The 27,627-nt window shown below is 35.9% G+C and overlaps 2 protein-coding genes and 1 non-coding gene across 5 annotated transcripts in view; 1 reads left to right on the top strand and 2 right to left on the bottom strand.

Annotated features, from left to right (window-relative positions):
* Nucleotides 1-27,627, top strand: part of LOC105233100 (glutamate receptor ionotropic, NMDA 2B) — a 250,271-nt gene that overhangs the window by 148,324 nt on the left and 74,320 nt on the right. The gene's annotated exons all lie outside the window — the stretch shown is intronic.
* On the bottom strand, nt 12,238-13,663 carry LOC125778300 (uncharacterized). Its single transcript, XM_049455166.1, has 2 exons — nt 12,434-13,663; nt 12,238-12,375 (listed from the first exon to the last, which is right to left on the bottom strand). Exons 1-2 carry the CDS (start codon nt 13,661-13,663, stop codon nt 12,367-12,369), a joined length of 1,239 nt encoding a protein of 412 aa, XP_049311123.1. The 3' UTR covers nt 12,238-12,366.
* Nucleotides 23,378-23,449, bottom strand: Trnac-gca (transfer RNA cysteine (anticodon GCA)). Its single transcript has one exon. It is a non-coding gene; the product is annotated as a tRNA-Cys (tRNA).

The following is a 27,627-nucleotide window of genomic DNA, read 5'->3' as shown; positions in this document are numbered from 1 at the left end:
GAAACCCCTTAAAACTTCATTTTTCGGGCGCATAGCTCTCTTTAACTATTTCCAGAAGCTGATAATTGTTAAAAAAAAATCAAGATCGATCAAGTTAATTTTATACTCATTGCTTGTAACGGGTGATTTTTTTGAGGTTAGGATTTTCACGCATTAGTAAAGGGTGATTTTTTAAGAGCTTGATAACTTTTTTTAAAAAAAAAACGCATAAAATTTGCAAAATCTCATCGGTTCTTTATTTGAAACGTTAGATTGGTTCATGACATTTACTTTTTGAAGATAATTTCATTTAAATGTTGACCGCGGCTGCGTCTTAGGTGGTCCATTCGGAAAGTCCAATTTTGGGCAACTTTTTCGAGCATTTCGGCCGGAATAGCCCGAATTTCTTCGGAAATGTTGTCTTCCAAAGCTGGAATAGTTGCTGGCTTATTTCTGTAGACTTTAGACTTGACGTAGCCCCACAAAAAATAGTCTAAAGGCGTTAAATCGCATGATCTTGGTGGCCAACTTACGGGTCCATTTCTTGAGATGAATTGTTGTCCGAAGTTTTCCCTCAAAATGGCCATAGAATCGCGAGCTGTGTGGCATGTAGCGCCATCTTGTTGAAACCACATGTCAACCAAGTTCAGTTCTTCCATTTTTGGCAACAAAAAGTTTGTTAGCATCGAACGATAGCGATCGCCATTCACCGTAACGTTGCGTCCAACAGCATCTTTGAAAAAATACGGTCCAATGATTCCACCAGCGTACAAACCACACCAAACAGTGCATTTTTCGGGATGCATGGGCAGTTCTTGAACGGCTTCTGGTTGCTCTTCACCCCAAATGCGGCAATTTTGCTTATTTACGTAGCCATTCAACCAGAAATGAGCCTCATCGCTGAACAAAATTTGTCGATAAACACATTTCGAACCGAACACTGATTTTGGTAATAAAATTCAATGATTTGCAAGCGTTGCTCGTTAGTAAGTCTATTCATGATGAAATGTCAAAGCATACTGAGCATCTTTCTCTTTGACACCATGTCTGAAATCCCACGTGATCTGTCAAATACTAATGCATGAAAATCCTAACCTCAAAAAATCACCCTTTATTTGACAGATCACGTGGGATTTCAGACATGGTGTCAAAGAGAAAGATGCTCAGTATGCTTTGACATTTCATCATGAATAGACTTACTAACGAGCAACGCTTGCAAATCGTTGAATTTTATTACCAAAATCAGTGTTCGGTTCGAAATGTGTTTCGCGCGCGTGTTTTGTTCAGCGATGAGGCTCATTTCTGGTTGAATGGCTACGTAAATAAGCAAAATTGCCGCATTTGGGGTGAAGAGCAACCAGAAGCCGTTCAAGAACTGCCCATGCATCCCGAAAAATGCACTGTTTGGTGTGGTTTGTACGCTGGTGGAATCATTGGACCGTATTTTTTCAAAGATGCTGTTGGACGCAACGTTACGGTGAATGGCGATCGCTATCGTTCGATGCTAACAAACTTTTTGTTGCCAAAAATGGAAGAACTGAACTTGGTTGACATGTGGTTTCAACAAGATGGCGCTACATGCCACACAGCTCGCGATTCTATGGCCATTTTGAGGGAAAACTTCGGACAACAATTCATCTCAAGAAATGGACCCGTAAGTTGGCCACCAAGATCATGCGATTTAACGCCTTTAGACTATTTTTTGTGGGGCTACGTCAAGTCTAAAGTCTACAGAAATAAGCCAGCAACTATTCCAGCTTTGGAAGACAACATTTCCGAAGAAATTCGGGCTATTCCGGCCGAAATGCTCGAAAAAGTTGCCCAAAATTGGACTTTCCGAATGGACCACCTAAGACGCAGCCGCGGTCAACATTTAAATGAAATTATCTTCAAAAAGTAAATGTCATGAACCAATCTAACGTTTCAAATAAAGAACCGATGAGATTTTGCAAATTTTATGCGTTTTTTTTTTTAAAAAGTTATCAAGCTCTTAAAAAATCACCCTTTATTATACTTTAACACTTTTATCAAAATCTCTGAGCCAGCTTGAGAAATAAAGAAAAGCTCAGCAGTAGTAATTTCTCTAAGCAAAAACTTAAATTTCATAAAATAATGGGGATATATGCACTTTTTGCAGCTTTGATAGGAACAGGTACAAGCTCGATATCATAGAATTTTTTTTTCTTTCAATACTTCAACAAACTAAATATTTCAAAAATCATAAAATGAAACTGCATTTTTTATTATATCATGCTACAACTGCAGATTTTCATTTCTTCTTCTTCTTAATTGGCGTAGACACCTCTTACGCGATTATAGCCGAGTTAACAACAGCGCGCCAGTCCTTTCTTCTTTTCGCTGCGTGGCGCCAATTGGGTATTCCAAGCGAAGCCAGGACCTTCTCCATTTGGTCCTTCCAACGGAGTGGAGGTCATCCTCTTCTTAAAAAAAAAGTGGCTTCGGTGGCATATTAGTATTAAGTACAACACTTTTCTCTCAGATCACTATGCAAGAAATAAATATCATATCATAACCAACGGCTTACTAAAACACGTCGTAGTTAGGTAATGATCTTGAATCCATGAAATTATTGCTCTTTTAGGAATATTTTGAAGATTATGGTGTGGCAATTTGCAATGCAAACCAAACCTATGATGCTGTTTTATAATTTTGCTTTTTTTTTTTAAATCGCCAGTCAATTCTTCTTTGAAATTGCCTGCAGTTGTAACTCAAAAATAACTCATCCGATTGCTTAGATTTCTTTTTGTTAATTTTTTTTTAATGTTGCTATGTGTATTGACCTTCCAGTTTTTCGATGGTATGAAAAATGCTCAAAAATTCATTTGAGTTCCCAAAAAATAGTTGTGTACCACTCAAAATTAGGTTTTCTGCATTATTCTAGTGCCTCGGTTGCAATACGTTCACGATTCATCACCTGTCATTATAATAGACTTATCTCGGAAGCACCATTATCGTATTTCTTTTAACATTTCTAATGACCAATCGAGGCTTTTTTGGAGCGATTAACAAATTGTATGGAATACAACGTGAACAAAACTTTGTTACAATAAAATTTTCATACAATATGGAATGTATGTTGGTCCGTCCATTGTCTTCCAATGTCCATTTGCGCATACCATCAATAGTTTCCGGAATAACAATTAATTTTGGATGATGTTCACGAAATTCAACTTGGAGTGATTGAATTCACCATACAATTGATAAACAATGGTGCCCAATGGAGCTTTATCGGAAGTTCATAGATGCACTGTTGCTGAGGTAATACACATCGAAAGTTGCAAAAAATAATCGCGCGAAAATGTTGTTTTAATTGCATTTTTATCCGAAATGAATATTTTAAGTAACTGTAAACGGCACACATAGCGCTCTTATGTCAAAACGTTCTATAACCATAGACATACTCAACTATTATAAGTATATATTTATTTCATAAACTTATAAAGATATCTCAAGCACAATTCGAACCAAAACTGCTCAAGGTCCTAGGTAAGGAATATAGGGATCCAGAGTTTCAAATTGATTTTTTCTCGAAAATATCGATCAATGTGTGTGTGTGAGATATAAAACTTCTTTTAAAAGAATCTAATCTTGCCTTATACCTCAAATAACTAACAAAGCCTTTTGTGCCTAAAGCAATCTCCCCGGCTTTGATTTTTGCAAGTTGCAAGCGTGTAAAATGTTCGCTTACATCCCAATTTAGCCCTTTCTTACTTGTCAAATTTTTACAATTTGTCAAAATATCCACCGAAACTTAGTCGTTGATTATTTCCTTTTGTTTTCAACAGCACGTTGACAAAGTTCACCGGCATCGAGTGTACACAGTAATTAGATCAAAAAGAAACAAGTAAAAGATTTTACAAGATTTTTCACTCCAAACTTGGTCCAAGTCGAAGAAATGCAGACTGTGGCCTTGCCGTGAGATTAGTCGCGTATTTGTTATTGTTTTAGTCTTAATTGATACTTTAAACGCCTCAGCGATTTAGCGAAGTTCAGCAGGAGTAAGACACAGTACATTTTGTAATTAATATTATTATTATATATATATTTGTTTGTTTGTTAATGAGCTGCTAACTTTAGATTTCTAAATTTCGTGTGGATTACTCATACATGTATATGTTTATAAATGTGTGTGTGTGTGTGCGGTAGGAGTAAGGCCAAACTTTGAAGAATTTAATTAAGGATGACAATGAGAGCGCACAGAGATTGAGTTGGCAGCCAGCAGCAGCGTCAGTGTCAACCGAACAGTAACAGGAAAATCCACTTGTGTTGGGAAAAGCGATTTCGCGAGCACTTTTGCTACAGTAAGCCACCAACTGTTAAACTCACATACCGAAACCACATACACATATACAGTTGTGTTCGCAAAAATAGCAGTGGTAATTTAGGAATGAGAAAATCTTATTTTATATTGTATGCTATGGCTCCGTGGGGGAGCAAAAGGCAAGAATGAAGCTTTTCTTTTTATTCCAATCTTGAGCTAGATTCTTTATTTGACTTCGACATTCTTGGAACTTGAATATTTTTGTTTCTATGGGTGTGTCATAGTTTAAGGTAGTAAATTTGTCTGTTTTGTTGGCTTTTTAATTGAGATCTAACAAATTTCTTCTTTTTGTCCCTCTGCGCATACTAAAATTTAAGTTATCGTTTAGCCTCTATGTGTTGATATTCGTAAAATGCAATGTCCGAGAGCTTGCTAGAGAGCCCACCATTACTCATATGTCATCAAATTGGAAAGCGTCGGTACTCCGCTGTTCTCTTGTTATCGTTGGATGCGTGAAATTGCCGTTCGGATGCGAGCGCCTTCTGGCTCAAAGTAAAGTCATGAGGTTCTCTGGACAGCTTACTCATAACGAGGTTCATTTCGCCGCCATTATGGTGTCCATCCAACAGACATATTCGGTGAGGTTACATATCTTGTCGGACGCAATTGCCAATGCGAGGTGGGATCATCTAAATCAACTTCTCAACTAACCAGCTTTTGTCAGACTGAGATTGAATCGGTAGTATGGCCACTCGGCGAATATTACTTTGGAGTACAGCCTTAAGAACTAGTGCGCTACCGCAGCAACCGAGGCTAGCTATGCTAAGAGCGGAGTGATTTTCTCGAAATTGTGTTTTTGAAGTCGGTTGGCAAAATTTCTCATCTTCATGAAATTTTACATAATTCTTAAAGACTTGGGGGAAGGATTTTTTTTTCGATTACACGATGTTAAAATGTTCGCCAAAAATCCCATTTTCAGTTTTTTTTTTCGTCCAAGGTTAAGGTTTTAACTAAAACACGTAGTTTTCGCCCTTAAACCCAAATATATGGTGGACTCAAAACGCTTCTTCGATCTATCAAGGTCTTGGGAACCATATTTAGGAGTCTTAGGAATCCCAAAGGACCAGCGTTCATAGTTCTTTAAGTTGAATATTGGTAAACTTTATCATTGTTGATAATCGTAGGGCTTATTTGACCTATCCTTCCAGCCCATTTATTGATTTTTCTTTCAGTTTATTCATCTTTCCAACCTTTTTATTAATATTAATTTTTTTATCATTATTTTAGTCTGAAAACACAATTTTAAGTGAAATTTCTATTGCAAAGATATATATATTTTTTTGCTTTGAAGCATCTTCCAGTTCGCACTGCTATTAATCTGCACATAACTGTATAAACAAGCCTGTCACGAGGCACATCTGTTTTTGAATGTTGGTGTGTCGGTTTGCTAATTTAATCCACGAGACACTTTTCGTAATTTTCTAATTAAATAATGACTTTGAAAATTAAATTCTTTTGCTCCCTGCCGCGTCGACTAAATGTTCTAAATGTTCGAAATTGCTTGAAAGTGAAAAGTCATTGAATTAAATTCGGTCAGTCAAACCAAACCAAAAGTAATACCCTCACAATTTGCACAACTTGCACTTTAGCTCAAAACTAACTCCTCGCCACAAACCGACGCCCGAATGTTTGGCGATACCACTGAATACATATATAAGCATGTGTGTATGTGTGTGTAGTGGTGTGGGGTTTGCCCCGAAGCTGTTCGAATGAGGTCACTTGAGCTGCTGTTGCTGCGAACTCTTATGAAGTTTGCTAAAAGTGCGGCTGAAAGTTTCTTGCACTCGACACACTCTCACTCACTCGCACTCGCAACCACTCATTCTCACTCATTTTGGCTCCGTCAGTTGCATTGCAAATTTATTTAATTCTCAAGTAAATAATTTCAAGTTCTTCTTACCAAGTTTCTTACGAAAACTCTCGGCAAACACTTGTTAAGTGTGTTGGTTGTTTGGCAAAATTGCTGGTTGCCCGCTGTGCTGCTGCTTTTGGGCAATGGAAATTGCTGGTTGCTGCGGTAGCACTCATAAGTATGCAATTAGAATAAGTTGCTTGCGTGCGTTGAAGTTGTGCAGGCATATACATATATTTTTCGACTTCAAATTAATTATCACCATTGAGTTGGAAATTCTCGAAATTGTATACCTGTAATTTATTTTGTAGTTCCTGCAAATAATTGATTTTGGTCGATGAGAGTACTCACTTTTTAATTAGGCAAATGCAATCAAATAGAATGAGTCATCTACACACATATTATTTATTTAATTTACCTAGACCGTTCGGTTTGAAATCTTTATCAGGCAGTTGGAAAAGTTTTTATCGGTAATATGATGATAGTATTGCTTAACTGCCTTACCATATCTTCTAAAACTGCCTATTGATAAAATTTTCCCTCAGTGTTAACCCTATTTTTACAGAAGTGCGTGGCCTTTATTATCTGGACGTGGGCGCAAATCAGCGATATGTTGAAGAATTTCGCTTTGATGCGGATTGTGGCTGTGCGTTAATCCTCGGGGTGAACTCGGCGACGGAATCTCTGTCCCACCACGAATCCTACGCCGAATTTGGACTCCTTTATATGGCCACTGTTGTAAATGCCACAAGGACCTCTTCGGCTCAGTCCTCCTCTCATCCATCGCATTTCTTGGACGGCGGTGATGTCAGTTTTTACTCTAACGGCATGAACCAGCTGAGCAGTGGCACCTTCCCAATTAAAGGCTCATGGCCTTAAATCGTAATCCTTGAGACGTTTGCGGAGGCCGTCATCAAAAGAGAGGTCTCTCATCCGAGGCTGTTTTCTTCTTTTCATTGATAGCTTTTTTTACGTGGTGGGTCTCAAACACAGCGCCTATGCCTGGAGAGGAATGGTTCCTTTCTCACTTTAGCTCGCTTTCAAACGGATATTTTTGGCCACCCAGAGGATACTTGGTCTAGAACCGGAAGTCGTGAGCTGTTTGAGCCATATGTAAAATAATCTTTTGTAAAACTCACCGCAATCGAATATTTTCAAACAGGAAAAATTTAGTTAAATTTCAAGCTTTATCAATGACAATAAAAAGCCCACAAACCGGCATACAATCTTTTAGAAATATTAAAAACATACTTATCTGCATTCCTGCTTCCTCTTTCCTTTAATAAGCGGCACTAATCTTAAGTCTTATGAACTCTTCTAGGATTCTATCGTATGAAATTCACTCTAAGTTCTTATCCTTTTCAAACGCTTTCGACTTCAACAAAATTTAGAACTTAACGGCATCAAGCCCATGCACCTTCCACCCATTTTAATGAACTAAGCGAGCGCCAACAATTAATATTAGTGAAACCTTCACTAAACTATCACGTGACATTTCTGTTTTCACGGACAAAAAAAGCGAATGAAATCAAATATTTACCACATTAATGTATGGAGGCCACTTAAATAAAGCAACTAGCAAATGAAGCACTTTAATGAATATTTTTTTCTTTAGCCAATCGAATTTAAGCCCATTGGCAGACTTTTGCTGACCTCAGCACGCAAGTGAGTGACCTCAAAATGCCATGGGCTTTCAGGTCTCACCCCAAATGTCCAGCATCCCAACTGATCAACAAACCACCGAACAGCCAATTGACCGAACGAACAGGCATGCGACTGCCAACTAGCACACAGTGCGCCCTTGAGGCGTGTGAGTTCTGTAACAGCTACTCCATATACCACTATATACATACATATATAGTACGTAGACATCCAGAGCAGCGCTTATCCATAGTTGCGCTAAATCTCAATTTCAATCTCAAATGTATTAACACCACATTCAATATTTGCAATTCGACAATAAATAGAACAACACGCAATAGCTAATATACCCGCAACTGCAGAGAGCAGCAAGCGTTTTTCTTCCAATATAAGAATATATGTATATTAAATAGTCGCTTTACACTAGTCACTGGCGCCAAATACTTATGTTTACTTGTATGTATATATGTATACACATATGTATATACTTACATCTATGTACATATGTCGCAGTTTTGTATGCCTGAGTGTCGCGTGGCAGCAATTTCGTTCGAACTCAACTCAAACGTATTGCTTTGTAGAAAGTTTGAGTCAAAATATTTTGCAATTTGGCACTTATCAAATAAATTGTTAGCAATTTAAAAACATATATTCATATGTCAATACTTTTTGGTAATCAAATATACTTACATTATACTTTTTTGGAAATTAGAGTTCTCTTAACTCTCAATCATTTCGCTCTGTCGTAGGAGTGACGAATAAGGTGATTGAACGTCTAAAATTGCTAGGAACAGAGTATACAAATATGCACATGTTAAGCACTAAATTATAAGTTAACAAATACAGTAACAAATAAGCATCTAAATTAAGTAGTTGATTGACAGTTCAGTAAGAAGTTACTCATACGACCCGCCCAACCTAAAGAATATAATATTCAAAAAGTGTAATGGCGCGAAATTTCTTTTGAACAAACATTGTTTTAGTTTTTTGATGTGATTCTCGCATGAAGTAGAAAATAAACTAATAAGGATATTCAGCAAATTTTCTTGGTTCTCGGTTTTATTTGAAAAGGGGCTGCATTAATTTCAAACAATTATCTCAACATGAATGGATTCTACTAAATAATAAGATGTAATATCGCATGTCATAATTCTGTCATTATTGTTGTCAAAATGTGTCATAATTTAAAAAATTACATATATTTTAGTATATTTTCCAAAACTTTTGGTTAGTTTTCAAAAAGGATGACGCATCGTCAAAGAATTAAATTTCCAAACATTGATGATTTAAACAATTTTATTATGTTGGACGCTCTTTTTAAATGATCTGCACTCGTTCTTCTTTATCTTCAACATGGCCGCAGATCGTGCTGCCACACTCTTTTATTTATAATAAGATACATAATTTACAGATTTATGATGTTACCACAATATATAATTTACATATTTATAATGCTGCCACAGTTCGACCATCCTGACATGTAATCGTCCCGATTACGCTTTCATTAGGGAGACTATGGTTTAACCAAGGCTTCATGTTTGCTACTTCCCATATTCCTTCATATGGAATTTGGCTAAGTTGAAATCCCTCGACATCTCTAAGTATATACCTGTCATTAGGAAGTATTTTGCAAACTCTATAAGGACCTTTAAACTTGGGGGCAATCTTTTTACATGCACCTGGATTACTTATATAATTCTTTACCATAACATAATCTCCTTCCATATACTTTCTTTGTGTCCGATGTTTATCTTTCAGCAATTTATTATAATTTTGAGACTTTGAAATATTTTCTGCTGCCTTATCCCTAATATCTGCTAAGTTACGTTCATTATTATTCAAATCATTTTCTTCTAGTCTTTCTCTGAGAAAGTCAACGACAGTTCCCCTTTGTGAAACTCCAAAAAGTAGTTCGCTTGGAGTTGTGCCTATACTTCGATGCATCGTATTGTTTAAAGCATACTCTATGTCCGGTAAAGTTTTGTCTAAGCTGAAATTAAAGCCACCGCTGGTTAATTTTGCTATCATTGGAGCAAGACTACGATTAACGCGCTCCACCTGTCCATTGGCTTGTGGCGATCCTGTCGCAATTTTTACATGTTTTACGTTATTTGTTTTCAAAAAATTTTCAAAATCTTTTGATGTAAACGCACTGCCTCGATCAGATATCAATACCTTTGGACGACTGTAACTACTAAAATACAATTTTAAACAGCTCATGACCTCCCTGGTGCCTGCTGAACACACCGCATATAACTTAACAAATTTAGTGAACCCATCTATTACCAAAAATACATATTTTTTCTTAGAATGTTTAAATGACACTGGACCGAAGTGATCCACATGAACAGTTTCGAAAGGTACGTTTCCTTTGGGTATATTATGTAAGAGGCCCTCATGTTTCCCACTCTTCGAGGAAAAGGCAATACACTTTAGGCAATTTGAGATATATTGTTTAATTTTCTCCTTCATTTTGGGAAACCAATATGACTTTATTATAGCACTGAAAACTTTATCACTTCCCATATGACCCATTTCATCGTGATACTTTCTCAATAAATGTTCTTCCATCTCATTTGGTATATAAAATAGTATATTTTGTCCGTTTTTTCTATAAACTAAGCCATTCCGCATTTCAAAAACACCATTTTCCTTGTTTTCCAATTCCCCCGGATTTCAATAATTTTCCTATCTCGATTTTGGCAAATTGACAGATTTTGCTCAAACGTATTTTCTTCAAGAACTAAGATATTTGAAGTGCGACTAAGTGCGTCCACATGGAGCATTCTATTTCCATTACGGTGTTCGAGAACATATTGAAAATTTTGCAATTCGAGTGCCCACCTGGCTATTCTTGGATTTACTTCCTTCTTATTTAAAGTTAGCATGAGTGAATTGCAATCAGTGACTATCTTAAATTTCAATCCTTGAAGATATACCCGAAATCTCCGAAGTGCATAAATAATTGCAAGTGTTTCCAGCTCAAAGCTGTGGTATTTAGATTCGGGCTCGCTGGTACGTTTCGAAAAATAAAAGACTGGGTGAAATTTGTCGTCACTCTTTTTTTGTAATAATATTGCACCAAATCCCCGAGAGCTGGCATCGCAATGCAGCTCTGTATCATCTCTTGGGTCGTAAATCGCTAAGATAGGAGACCCAATTAATTTATTTTTAAGTTTCTCAAAACACTGTAACTCGTCTTCCCCAAATGTAAATTTAACATTCTTTTTTATTAGTTTGTACAGAGGCTGAGCTTCTCGCGAAAAATCTTTAACGAATCTTCTAAAGTATGAGCATAAGCCCAAAAAACTGTGTACAGCTTTTGTGTTACTGGGTATAGGAAAATTCACTATAGCTTCTACATTCTTTTCATCCGGTAGAATACCTTTACTCGAAATGTTATATCCTAAATAGCGTATTTCTGACTCCATAAATCGGCATTTATCTAACCTCAATTCCAATTTGTTTTGTACTAACTTATTAAAAACTTCCTGCAAAATGTCTAAATGTTCTTCTTCATTACTTGTAGCTATCATGATATCGTCTAAATAAATAGCAATTTTCTCTGCTCGAATCAGATCATCGAAAACATGGCTAACAAACCGCTGGAATGTTGAAGGTGCATTTTTCAGACCGAAAGGCATTTTCAAAAACTCGTACTGCCCCATCGGTGTTACAAAAGAAGTGTATTTAATCGAATCTTCAACCATATCTACGTGATAGAACGCACTCTTTAAATCCAATAACGAAAAAATGCATTTATTTGCTAGTCTATCTAACAGATCATCAATAAGAGGCAAGGGATAGTTATCTTTCAATGTTATCTTATTCAAACTACGAAAATCCACACATAACCTTATATCACCTGTTTTTTTCCTTACTAAAACAATGGGGGAAGAATATTCTGACTTACTCGGCCTAATTATCTTGGTTTGCATTAAGTCATCTAAAACAACCCTAACTTGTTGTTTTTCACTGTATGACAGTCTTCTTGGAGGACAATTAAAAGGTTTTTCTGTACTCAACAACAGTTTCATCTCACATCTAATTTTTGGCGTATCGGGGCGCTTACAGCACATATAATAATCTTGAAATATTTGCAGAAATTTTTGTTTTGCATAGACACTTACATTATCATTTTTTATATAAACATTAGGAGTTTTTGCTTCAGTTTTCAATACTTCATTGTAATTCACAGAAAATTTAGTGTTATCAAATTCAATTTTCATTAATCTTTGACACTCTTCATCATATGTGTTATTTTCGACTTTGAAATTCGAATCTATTTCTTTACATTCTAATTTTAAATTAGATTTACTTAAAAAGTCTCTTCCTAAAATAATTGGATGAGTCATTGTTTCATTTGTTACAACTAACATCGTTAATTCAATTCTTTTATTTTTGAAAAAAATAAAACTGTTTACATTTCCGACAATAGATAATGGACTTTTGTTTATACCACTATATTTTAAAAATACATTGTTCTTTCTGTTTATTACTACATCTGGTACGAACTGTTGGCGAACAAAGCTAATGGGGCTTCCCGTATCAATTAATGATCCTAATAAAGTTTTATAAGTAAATTTAGAATTAATAAATACATAATTTAAAAACCTTACATATTCATCGCCTTCCATCAATTCTGTGACATGTTGTACAGGGCGGCTCTTCCTTTGTGGACAATTTGCTGCTAAATGGCCAACTTCAGCGCATACATGACAAGCACCAAGCTCTCGTTTGGGTTTTCGGCATACACTTGCTAAATGGCCAACGGAGTTGCAATTGTAGCATCTCACGACTCTTGTTGTTTGTTGTCCATTATTCGACTGCTCATGTTGATTGTCTGCTGTCATTTTCTTTGATATATATCGTGGCAATTGAATATTTCTAAACGCTTCTAACAATTCATATTTGTCATGAAATCGTTGCATTTTAGCTTGCGAACGTAAAGTGTTATCCGGAATACCATCAATTAGATATTCTACAAGTTCATCTTCACCAATTAGAATTCTATTTGCCAGAATTAGTTTTTCTTGGAAATATTCTCGAAACGATTCGGTAGTCAACCACTGCCTGATTTCAAACTTTTTCTTTAGCATCAAATTGCTTGTTTTTTCTTCAAACAGCGAGCTCATTTCCTTTAAGAACTTGTCGATTGGCATTAAAATCAAGTCATCTCGAGAATGTAACCACTTTAGCGCATTGCCTTTTAATTTATTTGCAATTAATGCTCTTAGGTTGTTATCATCAAGTTGGTAAACACTCTGGATATTTTTTAGTTGTGCTTGCCATAGCTTAAGGCATTCACCACTACCAGAAAATTCAGATATAAGTTCTTTAACATCTGCGAACTTTTGCTTATTGGAAATGTTTTTTGTTTGATTATCACTATTTCTCAACTGTTCTTTTTCTCTCATTAGAAGTTCATTTTCCATCTTCTTTAGTTCACACTCACGCTTCAACAATTCTAATTCGATTTTTAAAAGTCGCCACTCGTTTGCATCACACTCTTTTTGTTTCTTTTCAACACTCGTTCGATTACTTGCGTCATATTGTGGTACAATCCCATTGCTAAATTCACCACACTCCTCGGTGATGTTTATACTGCTCGCTCCTTCGTTGATTTCATCAGCTTGTTCTTTTTCCGCAATGATGGCTTGCGTACAGTCAACGTCAGCGTCAACGTCAACCATGGAGTTTTGAAAATTTCCACGAAGCTTCTCAGGAATTTTTTGTAGGCGAACAATTAGTTCGGCTTTACTACCTGTTGTTTTATGTTTGAGCGAACGCAACCATGATTTTAATTGTTCAACTGTGTATAAACTAAGCGAATCCTCGTTTGATGACATTTTGGGCGCAATACAACCACTTCTGATATTTTAAACAATTTTATTATGTTGGACGCTCTTTTTAAATGATCTGCACTCGTTCTTCTTTATCTTCAACATGGCCGCAGATCGTGCTGCCACACTCTTTTATTTATAATAAGATACATAATTTACAGATTTATGATGTTACCACAATATATAATTTACATATTTATAATGCTGCCACAATGAGTCTACTAATACCATTTTACAAACTCCTGGATTTGAATTATTTTACATCCGAATCTTTGATGAAATATATTTATATAGAAACATGTTCCTTCAAACAGGCCAGTATGTGATTTTAAAATAAATTCCGCTAAACTTGACCTTGAAGTTACACTTAATTCATTGTTTTTAAGCTCTGATTCCCTTACTGAGAACAGAGCAAGTGCTACTATATAAATACACAAATTTAGTCACTTTTGTAAATATGTATATCTGGCAAGATTTTTTGTAATTATAACAACAATTATTACTTTTAATGCTACCATATGACTTTACTGTTCTGTCTATCTATCTGAACTCTTTAAAGAAATACGAAACTAATTAATTACATTTCTTCTCTTTTCAGGTATGTGAAATTTTATGTAACTACTCTAACTGTGAACAAAAACTGTAAGTGAATAATAATAATGAAATATAATAAGATAATAGATAGAATAAGTAGGCATTGTAAAGGACCTTTCTGAAGATTTTAATAATCTAATGCATAAGAATTGTTATAAAGAAAATCACATTTTTTTTACAAAATCAATTTTTTTATTTAAGGCAGCTGCCCTTTAGTACGATACAGTAATTAAAACAACCTTCAACTTTATGATACCATTTTTATAGTACAAATTGTCTTTCGCTTTGAGGGGGGAGCCTGATTTAGAGGCTTCAAAAAATCGATTATTTTGAGGATTTTTTTGGGAGCGAAAGAAATAAGTAATTAAAGCAAAATTTCTCGGATTTATAGTTATATATTTAAACATCATTCACGAATTTTTTGGATACGAAATCTTTGATATTCTGCCTTTGGAAAGCAATAGCCCGATGCATCTCGCATGTACATTTGTCGGATGGCGGGCGGGATGCAGGTCGCAATTTCCATCTGAAACAAAAAATTCAAAAAGATTCATATTTTTTAATAATTTATCTTCTAGTTAAACTAAAAAAAAATCCAAAAAAAAGTGTAAAATTTTAGAAATTTTTTAAAATTGAAAAAAAGTGGTTTTTGACCAAAAAAATTTTACTTTATGTTTTTCAAAAATATGTTCAAACTTGACTTTTATTAGTTTTCTTCAGTTTAAATAGAAGATAATAATTTTTGCCCCAACTCCATACGACGTTTAGTTTTTTTTTTTTTCTATCCTGCCCGCCAATTAAGAAAAATCATAAAAATGAAAAACCGAGAAATCGCGCCTCAAAGTTTTCGCTTTCTGCCCAATCGCTCATATAACTGTCAATATTTTCCTTCTAGCTTCCAAAATATTTCAAATTCCCATTTAAAACTTTGGGGACATATTCTTAGGTTATTTTTAAAGAGATTTAAGTAAAAAAAAATAAAATTGATTTTTTGAAGCTTCTAAATCAGGCTTCCCCCTTAAAGTAAGCCTCAGTTGCGATTTCTATTTCATTGTCACTAAATGTCTTTCCAGCTATCATTCTCGTCATAACTGAGAACAATTCTGTCTCTCTCTCTCTCTACTCCAGAATTTAAGAAACGATAAATACTAAAACATTTCTAAACCAAATTAATGCAATTGTGCTATAATTTCCATTGAATTTCATATGAAGAAAATATTTTCTTTCGGAACGATTTAATATTTCCACTGTAGCTACATACATAATAGTCGCAGGTCTATACATTCATTCGAAACCTAAATTTTCAAGACCAATAAACCTAAACGATGTCTTGATACGAATTAAATATTTATCTCTCCTCTTTTGAACGGAACGGCTCGAAACCTTTTTTTGACATCACTAGTACTTTGTTTTCTGAAAAAAGTAAAGATGATTCAAAACTCTCTTTATCTCACGAATCAATTGTTCACCTTCACCAGCTCCGGAAATGTATATACACGTCTTTTGAAGGTTAGGTCTATCTTTAAAGCATATGATTTAATTTATCTCAGAAACCTTTTGAACTTTTCACCTTAAACTTTCAATTATAATTTATTTTTTCACAAACGATGTTGCTAACTTTATTATGAACCATTTTGGTATATCCTGAAATCTATTTTTTAATATCATTGGAGACCAACCTTCTCAAGAACAAGAACAGGATTAGATTCCTTAGACCATCGCTGAACGCCGCCTCAAACAGGGTCTGTTGTTCCGCCGACATGTTTCCTCCACGTCTGACACTGCCGATTACAGGGTAGCTGAAGTTAGGAATCGCCTCTGTGTAAGACTTCATATTGCCCTCTGTCCCATTAGCGATGATTTTCTTTTTATTCTTCCCTGAAGTTTGATAGTTCCTTACTATTCCGCTCAGTCGGTTCCTTGAAAGAGGGGTGATGCTTCGCTCTGTTGTTTCTCTTATTGGTATTTTGTTGTTGTAGCAACTTGCTTCGCCTTCTTGGCACATGGTAGTAACCTCGAGTGGTAGGAGTAGTTTATCTGGCTTCAGAGCTTTCTTATTTTCGGGGAAAAGTACACCGTCATTGGAGCTGGATAAAGGAGCCAGTATCCGCTGTTTTCGTGCTGCGCATTCTAGCGTCCTCGGAGCGTTTGCCAGTCAATCGGACAGGATTCCCATCTCCTACTAAAATGGTACTTCAGTCATATTTTCGTTTATGTAAGAGCCTCTAGAATCCGTGCTCCTGCCGCAGCCAAAAGTGCGGATGGACTATCACTTGCCTGGATGCAAACTGAAATAACAGTCCTTTGTTGTCTCCGTCGCTCACATTGGTCGCGCCTGTTTTTCTCATGCTAAAAGTGGTAGTGGTTTTCAAAGGGTATTGTTCGCTTCCTGCTCATACTGCCCGGGACTAGTATATAACCAAATATTTACAAGAAACTGTAAGAAGATAATCAGTCACCGCACCGCACGTGTGCGCTGATTATAAAAGGTTTCGTACTTCTGAGAACTCAACTTCTTTGATTGTCATTCAGGTTGTAAACCTTTCTACTCAAACTGTTGCAAGAGGAGTTTAAGGCATCTCTTAGTGAGAAATGTTGTTGTAGGGGAGAATAACTAAAATGACACAGCATTTATGCGAGCTATTTGAAACACTACACGCTTGTACCAACACAACAAATTAATCGAATTCTTCCTGAGCAAAGCAAATATGCAACTTTCGAAGCGCAGGGTACGCAGCTTCTCTTCAGCAAAGTGCTGACGCGAGTTTTTAATAAGATTTACTAGAAAAACATTTTCAAAAGTATGCGCCACAGGCGAGAAGCGGCGCTAGCGAAGCATAGTCCACATAGTCGCAGAGGAGTTTATGTAAAAGAGAAGCGAGAAGCTGCTATACGCGTACATACCAGCCTTATTATCTCATCTAACATCAACGCAAAGCAATATTATGCGCTGTTAACGACAACCTCAAGCATAACCAGCTAAACTTTTCCGAACTCAAATACCACAACTTAAAAAGCAAGCAGTGGCAGCACTGGCAGCAGCCACTGGCCCACCAAACGCCTGGCCGCACAGGCAGCCCACAGCGTTGGCAAAACCGGTATTGAGGTCATCCGTTCACAAATTGAGGGCGCGAGCGAAAGTGAATGAAGAATAAGGAGCAAAGTAAATGCGTGTAAATGCCGATGATAGAGCAAAAAAAGGAACGGAAGTTTGGAAGGAGTGAAGTGGAGTATTGGTAATATTATTATCAAAGTTTTCAGTTTGCTGCTTTCAGCTACGCGCCACTACCGTCACAACTAACGGCAATTCGCTGTCAACTCATGCACAAGTGCCATCTACTTTCTTCTTCTACTTCCACTTCCACTTCCACTACTGTTTGTACATCTTCTTGATTGGCTCAAAGTGTGTGCTGATCGAATCAGTAGATATTTATGTGTGTGTATGTGCGGGTGTGTGGCAAGGCACTTTGAGCTTCGTCTGCAAATTCCATTTATTTCTTGAAAATTTGGCCCACTAAAAATTAGTATTTGAACACAAATATACACACGCAAATTTCAGTTTATAAGTGGGTATCGAATGTGCGAAAAATTGCTCCTGATTGAGGCGCCAACCTGAAGCTGACTGGCAAACAAAGCGCTTTGGCGCTGCTGCTTTCTTCTGCGTTTGTTTCATCGTATATTTGTGTGTGTGCGTGTGTGTGCGCGTCATGTGCACTCTGCCGTGCTGTCAGCATAACGACTTGTTAATGAGAGCGAAAAAAAGCTGTCTGCAGACATTTTATGTGGCGCGAAAGCTAAAAAGCACTTGCGCGCAACCAACTCGAAATCAAGGCCATAACTCACTTACCCACACCTCACCGCTTCGCACCCGTTGCACAAGTCAACAAGTGCAAAATTTGTAGCGTCTCACTCAACCTGAAAATGCCCGATAATTTTGGCCAACTAAGGCGCCAAAGCACTAAGCGACTAAGACAACCGCAACGAAAGCATTTTGGGGTCCATCAACGGGCACATGCCGTCGGTGCAGAGCCTGCGCTCAAAGCTGGCAAGTAGTAGATATGTAATATTTTATGGTTGAATGGCGCATTTCATGTTGTGATTACTCAAATATTTATTGAAAATTGTGTAAAAACGAACTGCGCAAAGGGCGTAGTATAAAATATGAAATTTACTCATAAAATTGCACCCAAAGTGTGGTTGTGGTTACCTTTTTTTTTGCGCTTGTTTGGTGATATTTTTACTTGCACATTTATTTGCATTTTCACTTTTCGCAGGAATTCTTACGTCCATCTGACGCTGGTCAGCTCCTACGCTTGTGAATAAGCTGTTTTTTTGTGGCTTGCTAATATTGCTAATGGTTTCTCAAAATAGACGACTCGAACTGTTACGTCACGGGTCATTGTACGAAAGCAAGTACCACTAAGTGTGGCAATTGCAAAAGGTTATTTAGCGCGCAATTTAAAAGTACAACAAAGTTTTTCGATAAGAAGGAAATATGTATGAATAACAAGATTACGAATTGTTAGAAATTGCTATCATTAAAATGGCGATACCTATAAAATTGCGTACATATTTATGTGGGATTTATGCAGAAATCCAATTCGCAGGCCTAAAACTATTTTTCTAAAATCAGATTTGTTTGTGTTTTTTGTTGCCATTTTAAGGTTATTTTATTGACACAAAACTAAAACAATCGATTTTCATATATCGCGCTCTATTTTGCATCCAGCCTTATTTTAATGGTTCCAAAACGGGCGTTGTGCAATATTTTGCTCCTGACCAATCAAAATCTTGTCTCTTTAACACTGAATAGCTTAACCTGAAAAATAATATATATCTTTTTCACTAAACCTTATTAAGTATAAGTTATTATTTATTTAAATACGACATGTAAAAAAATTTATAGACAGACTAGGAAACTAAGGGCACTGGCTGTTTAGGACTTCGTCCCATTTTGTATAGATATTTGCTAAGCCAAACCTACTTCAACTCCAGACTATCCCACAGAACTACCTGATTAAGTATTACTTCGTGAGAGTGATAACACATTTAAGTCTACTCTCTATTTATTTAAGTTTTGCCGCTTCGCTGACTGCTTTCCAGTTATCAGTGGACTAATCCATGAGTGTCGTCAAATTTTCCATCGTAAAACTACCACCGAGTGTAGTTTTAAGATTTTCCCTTTCACTTAAAAAGCGCGGGCAATAAAAGAATACAAGCTCAAAGTCTTCCAAGCACTCTGAACACGACGGACAATTCGGACTAACGTCGTACTGGAATCTGAAAGGTAGCTTCTAAAGGACCCATGTCCACTTAGTATTTGAGTTAAGTGGAAATCTAGGTCCCCATTTCGTCTGTCGATCCAAGAATGGATGTCTGGCATCCGTTTATGGGGCCACCGTTTTTTGAGTGAAGTTTGCCACCGCGCTGCCGTATTGTTAAGCTTTTAAATCTCTTTTCTCTTTTGGCTCCTATACATAGATGGCTCTGATAATTAGTATACTCGCTCGTATTCGTCACCATGGATGTCAATGGGCATCACTGGCTATTACTTCAGCAGCATCACTTGAAATTGTTCGGAAAGCACTGATAACTCTTAATGCCGACAGCCTGGGCACTGTGTTTATTTGTCTGGCATATACTTTAATACATAGCGCTTGGATCCATATTGGAGCCGCATATAACATAACCGATCTCCTTACCTTTGCGAGAAAAAAACGCCAGCTGGAACGCACGGAGCCTTTATTTGCCATCAATCTTGATAATGCCTTAAGATTTTATTCGCTTTACCGGCAGTGTATTCTAGGTGACATTTGAGCCTTGAGTCTACTATTACTCCCTGATAGTTTATTATGTGTTGCATGGTTAGGGTATAATAACAATTCATGCAAAGTTATGGTGTTTTTTGTGAAAGTAGGTGTCCGTGTGTTAGTTTGTTATGACCGAGTTTAAGTTTCATCATAACACGTTGCTGGTGTTTTGTTTTATAATTTGATTTGCTGTCATGTAATTGATATAATTGAGTGTAGCGTTTGCTGTATGCCACGTAGCGCCGTCCTGCTGGAACCAAATGTTGTCCAAGTCTTCCTCTTCAATTTGCTTGAAGAAAAATTCGGCTAACATTGCGCGATATCGCTCACCATTGATAGTTACGGGTTCCTTCTTCATTTTCGAAGAAAAATGATCCGATGATTCCACCAGACCAAAATCCGCACCATACAGTGATTCGTGCTGGGTGCATTGGCTTCTCGACGATTACGTGTGGGTTTTTTGTGCCCCAAATGAGACAATTTTGCTTCTTAACGTAACCATCGAGGTGGAAAAGATGATTTTTCGGTAAAATTGACCATCCTCGGTCAAACAATCATCTGCCCAATCTGCGAACTGTAAATGGCTCGGGTCTAGTGAATAGCGACCCATTTCGTAAATTTTAGACTTTTTACTGAATATCTGTCACTTTCCGAATGGTATTTGACGTTTCCAATGTCAAAATACAGATAATTCAAATTTAAAACGTTAGATGGCCCACCCGTTACTTGTAATATTTGGTTGGTTGACCCATTCACTTGGTCGGTTGACCCAAATACTCTCTTACATAAAAAAATCGTTAATTTAAATTGGACATTTTTTCCTAGAGAATAGCACCCAAACAGAGTAGTGAAATGGAGATCGAAGAAAAAGTAGCAAACTTTCTCATAAATATGAGTGTCTAAAATCCGCGCGCACATACATATGTACATAATGCGAAATTATTTAATTTTTTTCGAAGGGTTATACATTTGAAAATTACGTACTACAATTTTTAACTGGTATTTCAAATAGTTTCTAAGTTACCGCCTACTAGCCGCTCACTTCAAACAGCTCCATCAATTTATCTTTTAACGCGTTTTTCTCAAAACTACTCAACTGAAATTTTGTTCTAATTTTTCTTCAAATATTGACACACTTTTTTAAATTTTTTTTGTATCATTTTTCAATAAAAATGTTTAATTTAAAAGATGTAATTATATTAATTTATTGGCTTTAAATAATTAGAAAAGAGTTAGTGCTTCCGAAATAGTTTCACTATTTACTCTTTTCCAATGCCAGCGAAATCAAATTAGAACAAGCTTGTGCCTGATTTGTAGTTGATTGCAATTAATTTCAAATTTTCGTTTTCATTTGTGTTGGTTCACACAAAAATTAGCACCTAGCCTAGCCGACGCGATACCAACAACGTGTTATATTACATACTCTCATTCACACGTTTTCCACCGAGAGAAGATACATACCGACATACATATGTATGTTGTTCGTCAAATTATAACAGAAAAAGAAGGATTTTGTTACATTTTTGGAAACTTTCCTCTTTCGTACTTATCCAATTGCTTGTCAAAGATAAATGAATGCACTTTCACTGGAATTGTGGATAGTGTTTCAAAAGGCTTTCCAAGGATAACGCCGAAATGTATGCAATAATTGTTTTTGTAAAGTAAATAGATCGAACATTTTATGTTCAGAACGTAGAAATTAGGAGCGTATATCAGAGAACGTATATTTCTCTGCGAAATTTTACGGTATTTTGCATCTAATATTTTTAGCATTTTGTAGCATGCTTTTGTGCTGGTTAGTCTAGAAATCTACCATGCTTTCCAGTGATTTATATTATCGCTATATCCGCACCTGTTAGTTCATTTCCTCAGTCTCGTTTGCGCATCAGCAGTGACAAGTTCTATTTGTTTGAGCGTGTTGCATTTCGCTTGATTAAGTGTTCAAATATTTGTTTGATTGTGTTTTTAATTATTGAATTGTGCATTTATATTATTTATAGTGTGTATATGCGCATACTTATCGAAAATGAGAAGGTATGTTAAGTATTTCAATTATCCCCTTACATATTTTAATTATGCATACAAAATTGCAACGCAGCTTCACAAGATGGCCGACATTCGACGAATTGTAGTACTAAATACATCATAAATTGTGAAAACTGCTGCTAGCAAAAAAGTAACGAGTAGCTCAAAGTGAGAAGCCATTTTTTAGAGTATATGTATGCAAGAAAAATGAGAGAGTAAATTTGATTAAATGATATTTGAATTAATACGAAGAACAGGGTGAGTCAAGTTTTGTTTTTTCTTTATTTTACATATTTTTTTGTTTCACTTCATTTTATTTTTTAATATTACTGAAATTAATTTTTTATTGTATTTCGATTTTTTTTTACTTTTTATACTTTTGGTTTTTGTTTAAGATACTTCGAAAAATTTTTTTAAATTATTTTATTTGTCATAAAGTTTGATCATAAACTAATTTTTTAAATTCCATTAATTAAAGATTAACTATGTTTCAATTTGATTAAATATTCGATTCACTATTAATGCTAAAAATTTAAATATCTCCTGAAAAAAAAAATAAATTTTGAATCCTTGTTTTTTTATTTTTTATTTCACTCGTTTCGCTAGCTACGATTATTAAAAACTGTTTAATTAAATTTATAAAAGAACCCGTCAGGTCGGTTTACAAAAAAGAATTAGTATTTATAATTGAACATTAAATAAATAAACTGTAAGAATAGGTGGATTTGGATTACTTTATTTATGTAACAAAGAATCCAGTATTTATATTTATATACTTTATTCCCATAAAGTCACCGCCTACTTTTAGTCAAAGTTATTTTTCATTTGCTTTGCGGTAATATTTACATAGAATAAATTAAATAATTTTTAAATCTTCATCACTTAATATCCTTGCATAAGATTTAGATTTCTATGCTTTTAAGTAAATAAAACTTTAGTTGACTGTTTTTCATACGAAACATTGAAGTCAAACTCAATAACTCACAGTGTTTTTCAATATGTGCAATATTCATATTCAATTCAAGGCTTTTAATAACACAATAATATTTATTTCAAAATACAAACGTATTTTATAAATGTTTATTTTGAATATTCTAATTTAATCGGGATTTTTGAATTAGTTCTTTTTTACGACAACAAAAACTCAGTTTGTTACTTATTTATTTATATTATACATATATTTATTTATTTTATATACAATATTTATCTCCTATATTTTAATTTAAATTTTTTAAATTTAAAAAGCAAACAAAAAGCTTTTAAAAAGAAATATGAAACAAAAAATTTATTTAGGGGACACCCGGGTTTGAACCGGGGACCTCTCGATCTGCAGTCGAATGCTCTACCACTGAGCTATATCCCCACATGCTAGAGAAGCACCACATGCACAAAGCACTACGCTTGCTGGCAAACGTTCTATCAATAAGCATCTACAATTCTTTGTTCACACATATGTGTGCGTGTGTAGATATGTGCTTATTTGTTGTTTGCTCTACAAACTGGGTGCAAATTAATTTTTATTTAGTACGAACAAAATCTCTGATAAATTGGAAATTTTAGTTGACATTATCAAAATTAAAATCATTATCATTTGTTGTACTTATGTGGGTATGTAAAAATGTATGAATGAATGGAATTTGTTGTAAATATTTTACATACATACATACTTAACGGCAATTTTTTAAGAGTTTCGATGGTTTTTTTTGGTCATATAACTTTGTCTTTGACTTTTAAGGAAAAAAACGTATGCTTAATATTTTTGATTTTGTATATAAACATCCATACATACATGTATAGACATACATATGTATGTTCGTATGTTGCAATTGATTAATATTAGATGACGTAATGTGACAAACGTATTTTAACATTTTAGACATATTGCGTTGCTTAGATATACATACATAGTACATACATATATACATATGTATGAATGTATGTATGGTGTATAGTATGTATAAAAACATATCATATGTTCATGTTAGCGATTACATACATACATACATATTGAGGTGCTTCAAAAATAATTTGATTATACTCTTAACAGAGTATATTAAGTATGCCACGAAGTTTGTAACACCCCGAAGGAAAAGTCAGTACAAGGTGCGTTCCAAAGTAAACAGGACTTTGAAAAAAAAAACAAATGGTTTTTTCGGCAAAATCGATTTATTTTATTCAAAATAGTCTTCTGTTTCAATACAGCTTTTTACACGGTACAAAAGCATATCGAACGAGTGTTTTAGCTCGTTGGCTGGTGTGACCGCCAGCATGTCGGTGCAAGTCTTTTAAATGGCCTCTACGTCTGCGTAACGCTTTCCTTTCATGGGCAAATGCATTTTTTCGAAAAGGAAGAAGTCGCATGGTGCCATATAAGGTGAATACGGGAAGTAGTTAATGGTTAAAATGTGAATAATCGTTGGATTCTGAGCAATTTCTGGTCGTCAGTCAATTTGTGCGGAACAAACAGTGCACACACCTTTCGCAAGCCCAAATGTTCGGTCAAAATGCGATAAATCGATATTTTGGAGATGTTCAATTCCATTTCCATGAATTTCAATGATGATTTCTGCTGATTTTTGCTGAATTCACGAACAGTTTCGGTGGAATTTCCGGTGAACACGGATTATGATTTATTTATTTAATAATTTATCAACAATTTTTTTCGTCTTCAAAGTAATCTCCACCAGATGTAATACACTTATGCCAATGGTTTTTCCAATCTTGGGTACACATTTCATAAGAATTTTTTGGGATGGTCTTCAGCCTCTTCACAGAATTTGGTTTTATCTCTTTGATGAACTGAAAAAATCATAAAAAGCCAAATCTGGTTAATACTGTGGTTGATCGATGGTATTCATTGTAATTTTGGCTTTAACTTAGGTCACAATCGTGGCTCGGTGCGATGGTGTAATCCATGAATTATTCTTCCATAATTCTGGCCGTTTTCGACGGATGTTCTCACTAAAACGCCACAATACGGCCAAATAGAATTCCTTCTTATCCGTCTGTCCCTCCGGAACGCGTTCAGAATGCACTAAACCACGAATACCGAAAAAAACAATGAAATTCACCTTGCGTTTTGAGCGGTTTTGGCGTGGTGTTTTGATTTTCGACTCGTTTTTTTCCTCCATTCCGATGAGTGTTGACTTGTTTGAATGTCAAACTCATAAACTCATGTCTCACCGGCAGATCAAGCATGTCCAGTTTACGGTACTCTTTTAAAATAAAGATCAGCTTTATCGGGATAAATCGAACAAGAACGCGTTTCATACCCAAAATATCCACCAATATCATTCGAAGGGATTCGCGAGAGCTGTCGAGCTCTCTAGCCATTTCTCTAACTCTTTCCCGACGATTTTCAAGCACCATATCCTTCATTTTTTTTGATATCTTCATCAATTGAATAGGTCGAAGCATGTCTTCAATGATCTCTCAACCGTCTTTGAAGGCTTTTCACCACTCGACAGCAACCTGTCTTAATTTATTTGCGCAAAATTTTTAAAGTGGCTAGAAAACCAATGAAACTCAATGTAAAATAAATTAAGAGAGAATTTTCCACTTTCCCATGAATGCATCACATCCTCTTTTAAATAGTTCTACTTGCTATAAATCACTTTAAAGTTCCACTTCGACAAAAATAGAGTAAGGCCATTTCTTAATATTACTTCACCTACCTTTCTTTGAAACTGACACTTTTAAGAGTTTAAGTACACACATACATACTCGTATGTACATTGCAAGGGCATACTTAAGTTTACATAAAGTTTTTCTTTGTGGTAATTTTCTTGCATTGCACCACCAAGATTATTACCCCCCAAGAATGGGCCGTATGCGAGCGCCGCATTTTAGAGGCCATTATATAAAACTTTCCAAATGAAAGAAAATTGCATAAAAATGCATTGCTATGAAAATTTAAAAAAGTTGCCAAGAAGCCAAGTGCTTAAGGCGCACTGCAAAGCCGCTTCAGGCACTTGTGGCGTTAAGCTCGAAGTGCCCCAAGTAAATCACCTTTTGCTGAGGGTGAAGGCATATGTACATATGTATGGTATATATGTATATTTTTGTATATATACATATATGTGTGTGTATATAATTTGAGATACTGCTCGGTGGAAATGAACGTTATCACCGTGAATATTTCGCATGCAGTGTAAAGACCAACCGAAAAACCAACAGTGCCAACCGGATGTGCACGTTTCTTTTTCGCACTTAATTCACAAGCCTCTTGTGGGCCTCTGTCAAGTTTCTTGTTTGCCGGCTGCTGTGAGTATTTTATTAAGGCTCGTTGTCTTATGCTTACTTTATCATTTCTGTTATGATATGTGCATACTATGTATATTAGGGTGAGCCAAAAATTAAGTCATCGCACTGATTGGTTAAAATGCCTCCATATATAAAGATAGCAAGAAAATAACCGTTAACTTTGGGTGCACCGAATCTATTTCCCAGATATATACCCTTCACAAGTGAAATTCTCATAGCAAAAAGGGTATTTCTTGTGTTCGGTTGGTCAATTTGTATGGCAGCTCTATGTTATAGTGGTCCGATCTCAACAATATATCTGGAGATTACACTGTGGCTTTGACTCTTTATGGTCTTTATAATCGTCCTGTCATATCAAAAATTGAACGTCTAGTGGAAAAATTTGAATTTATAGGCACAGTACAAATTGTTCCTGTGGCAGTGAGACAAAGAAGTGCCCGTAGTGTCGAAAATATTGCTATCGCTAGTGCGTCAATTGAGGAAGACTTAAATCAGTCACTCACACGTCGTTCTGGCGAGTTTTGACGAGTTTTGCAAAATGATCTTGGCCTACATTTTTACAAGATCAAATTGACACAAGAACTGAAGCCGCTTGACTACCAGAATCGTCGTACTTGAAATTGATCCGCATTTTCATCGAAAAATCATCTTCAGCGGTGAGGTTTATTTCTGGCTGAATGGCTTCGTCAAGAAAATATGCGTTATTGGTCAGGCAGAAATCCACACGTACGCCAGAGTCACCATTCCATCCCGAAAAAATTTCAGTTTGGTACGGTTTATAGGCTGGCGGCGTCATTGGCCTGCACTTCTTCCGTGATGATCAAGACCGGCACGACACTATGAATGAGAATCGCTACCCCTCAATGAGAACCGAATACGTTTGGCCCGAATTGGATGATATAGACTTGGACAATATGTGGTTCCAACAGAACGGCCCCACAAACTACACAGCGAAGTTCAGAATCAATTTATTGAAAACCAAGTTTGGTGATGGTGTTATCTTACGAAATAGCCCTGTCGATTGGCCGCCTCGGTCGTACGATTTGACGCCTTTGACTTTTATTTAAAAACTTGTTATTTTACAAGGTCTACGACATCGTGACCATGGGTCTATTGTGGCCTCTCCTATATCACATACGTTCACCAAGGTCCGGCAACGTGTATAATTCCAGGAGCCTGCTGGGCGCTATTGAGGTGATCTGATCCCTGTCCATGTAGATGGAACCCAGTGCCTTAAGCCTTCTTCTGCAAATTGCTTGACAATCCAGAATCAGGTGT

The sequence above is a fragment of the Bactrocera dorsalis genome, chromosome 4 (assembly GCF_023373825.1).
Source record: "Bactrocera dorsalis isolate Fly_Bdor chromosome 4, ASM2337382v1, whole genome shotgun sequence".
In the NCBI taxonomy this organism is placed as follows: domain Eukaryota; kingdom Metazoa; phylum Arthropoda; class Insecta; order Diptera; family Tephritidae; genus Bactrocera; species Bactrocera dorsalis.
This window is presented reverse-complemented; position numbering and strand designations above follow the sequence as displayed.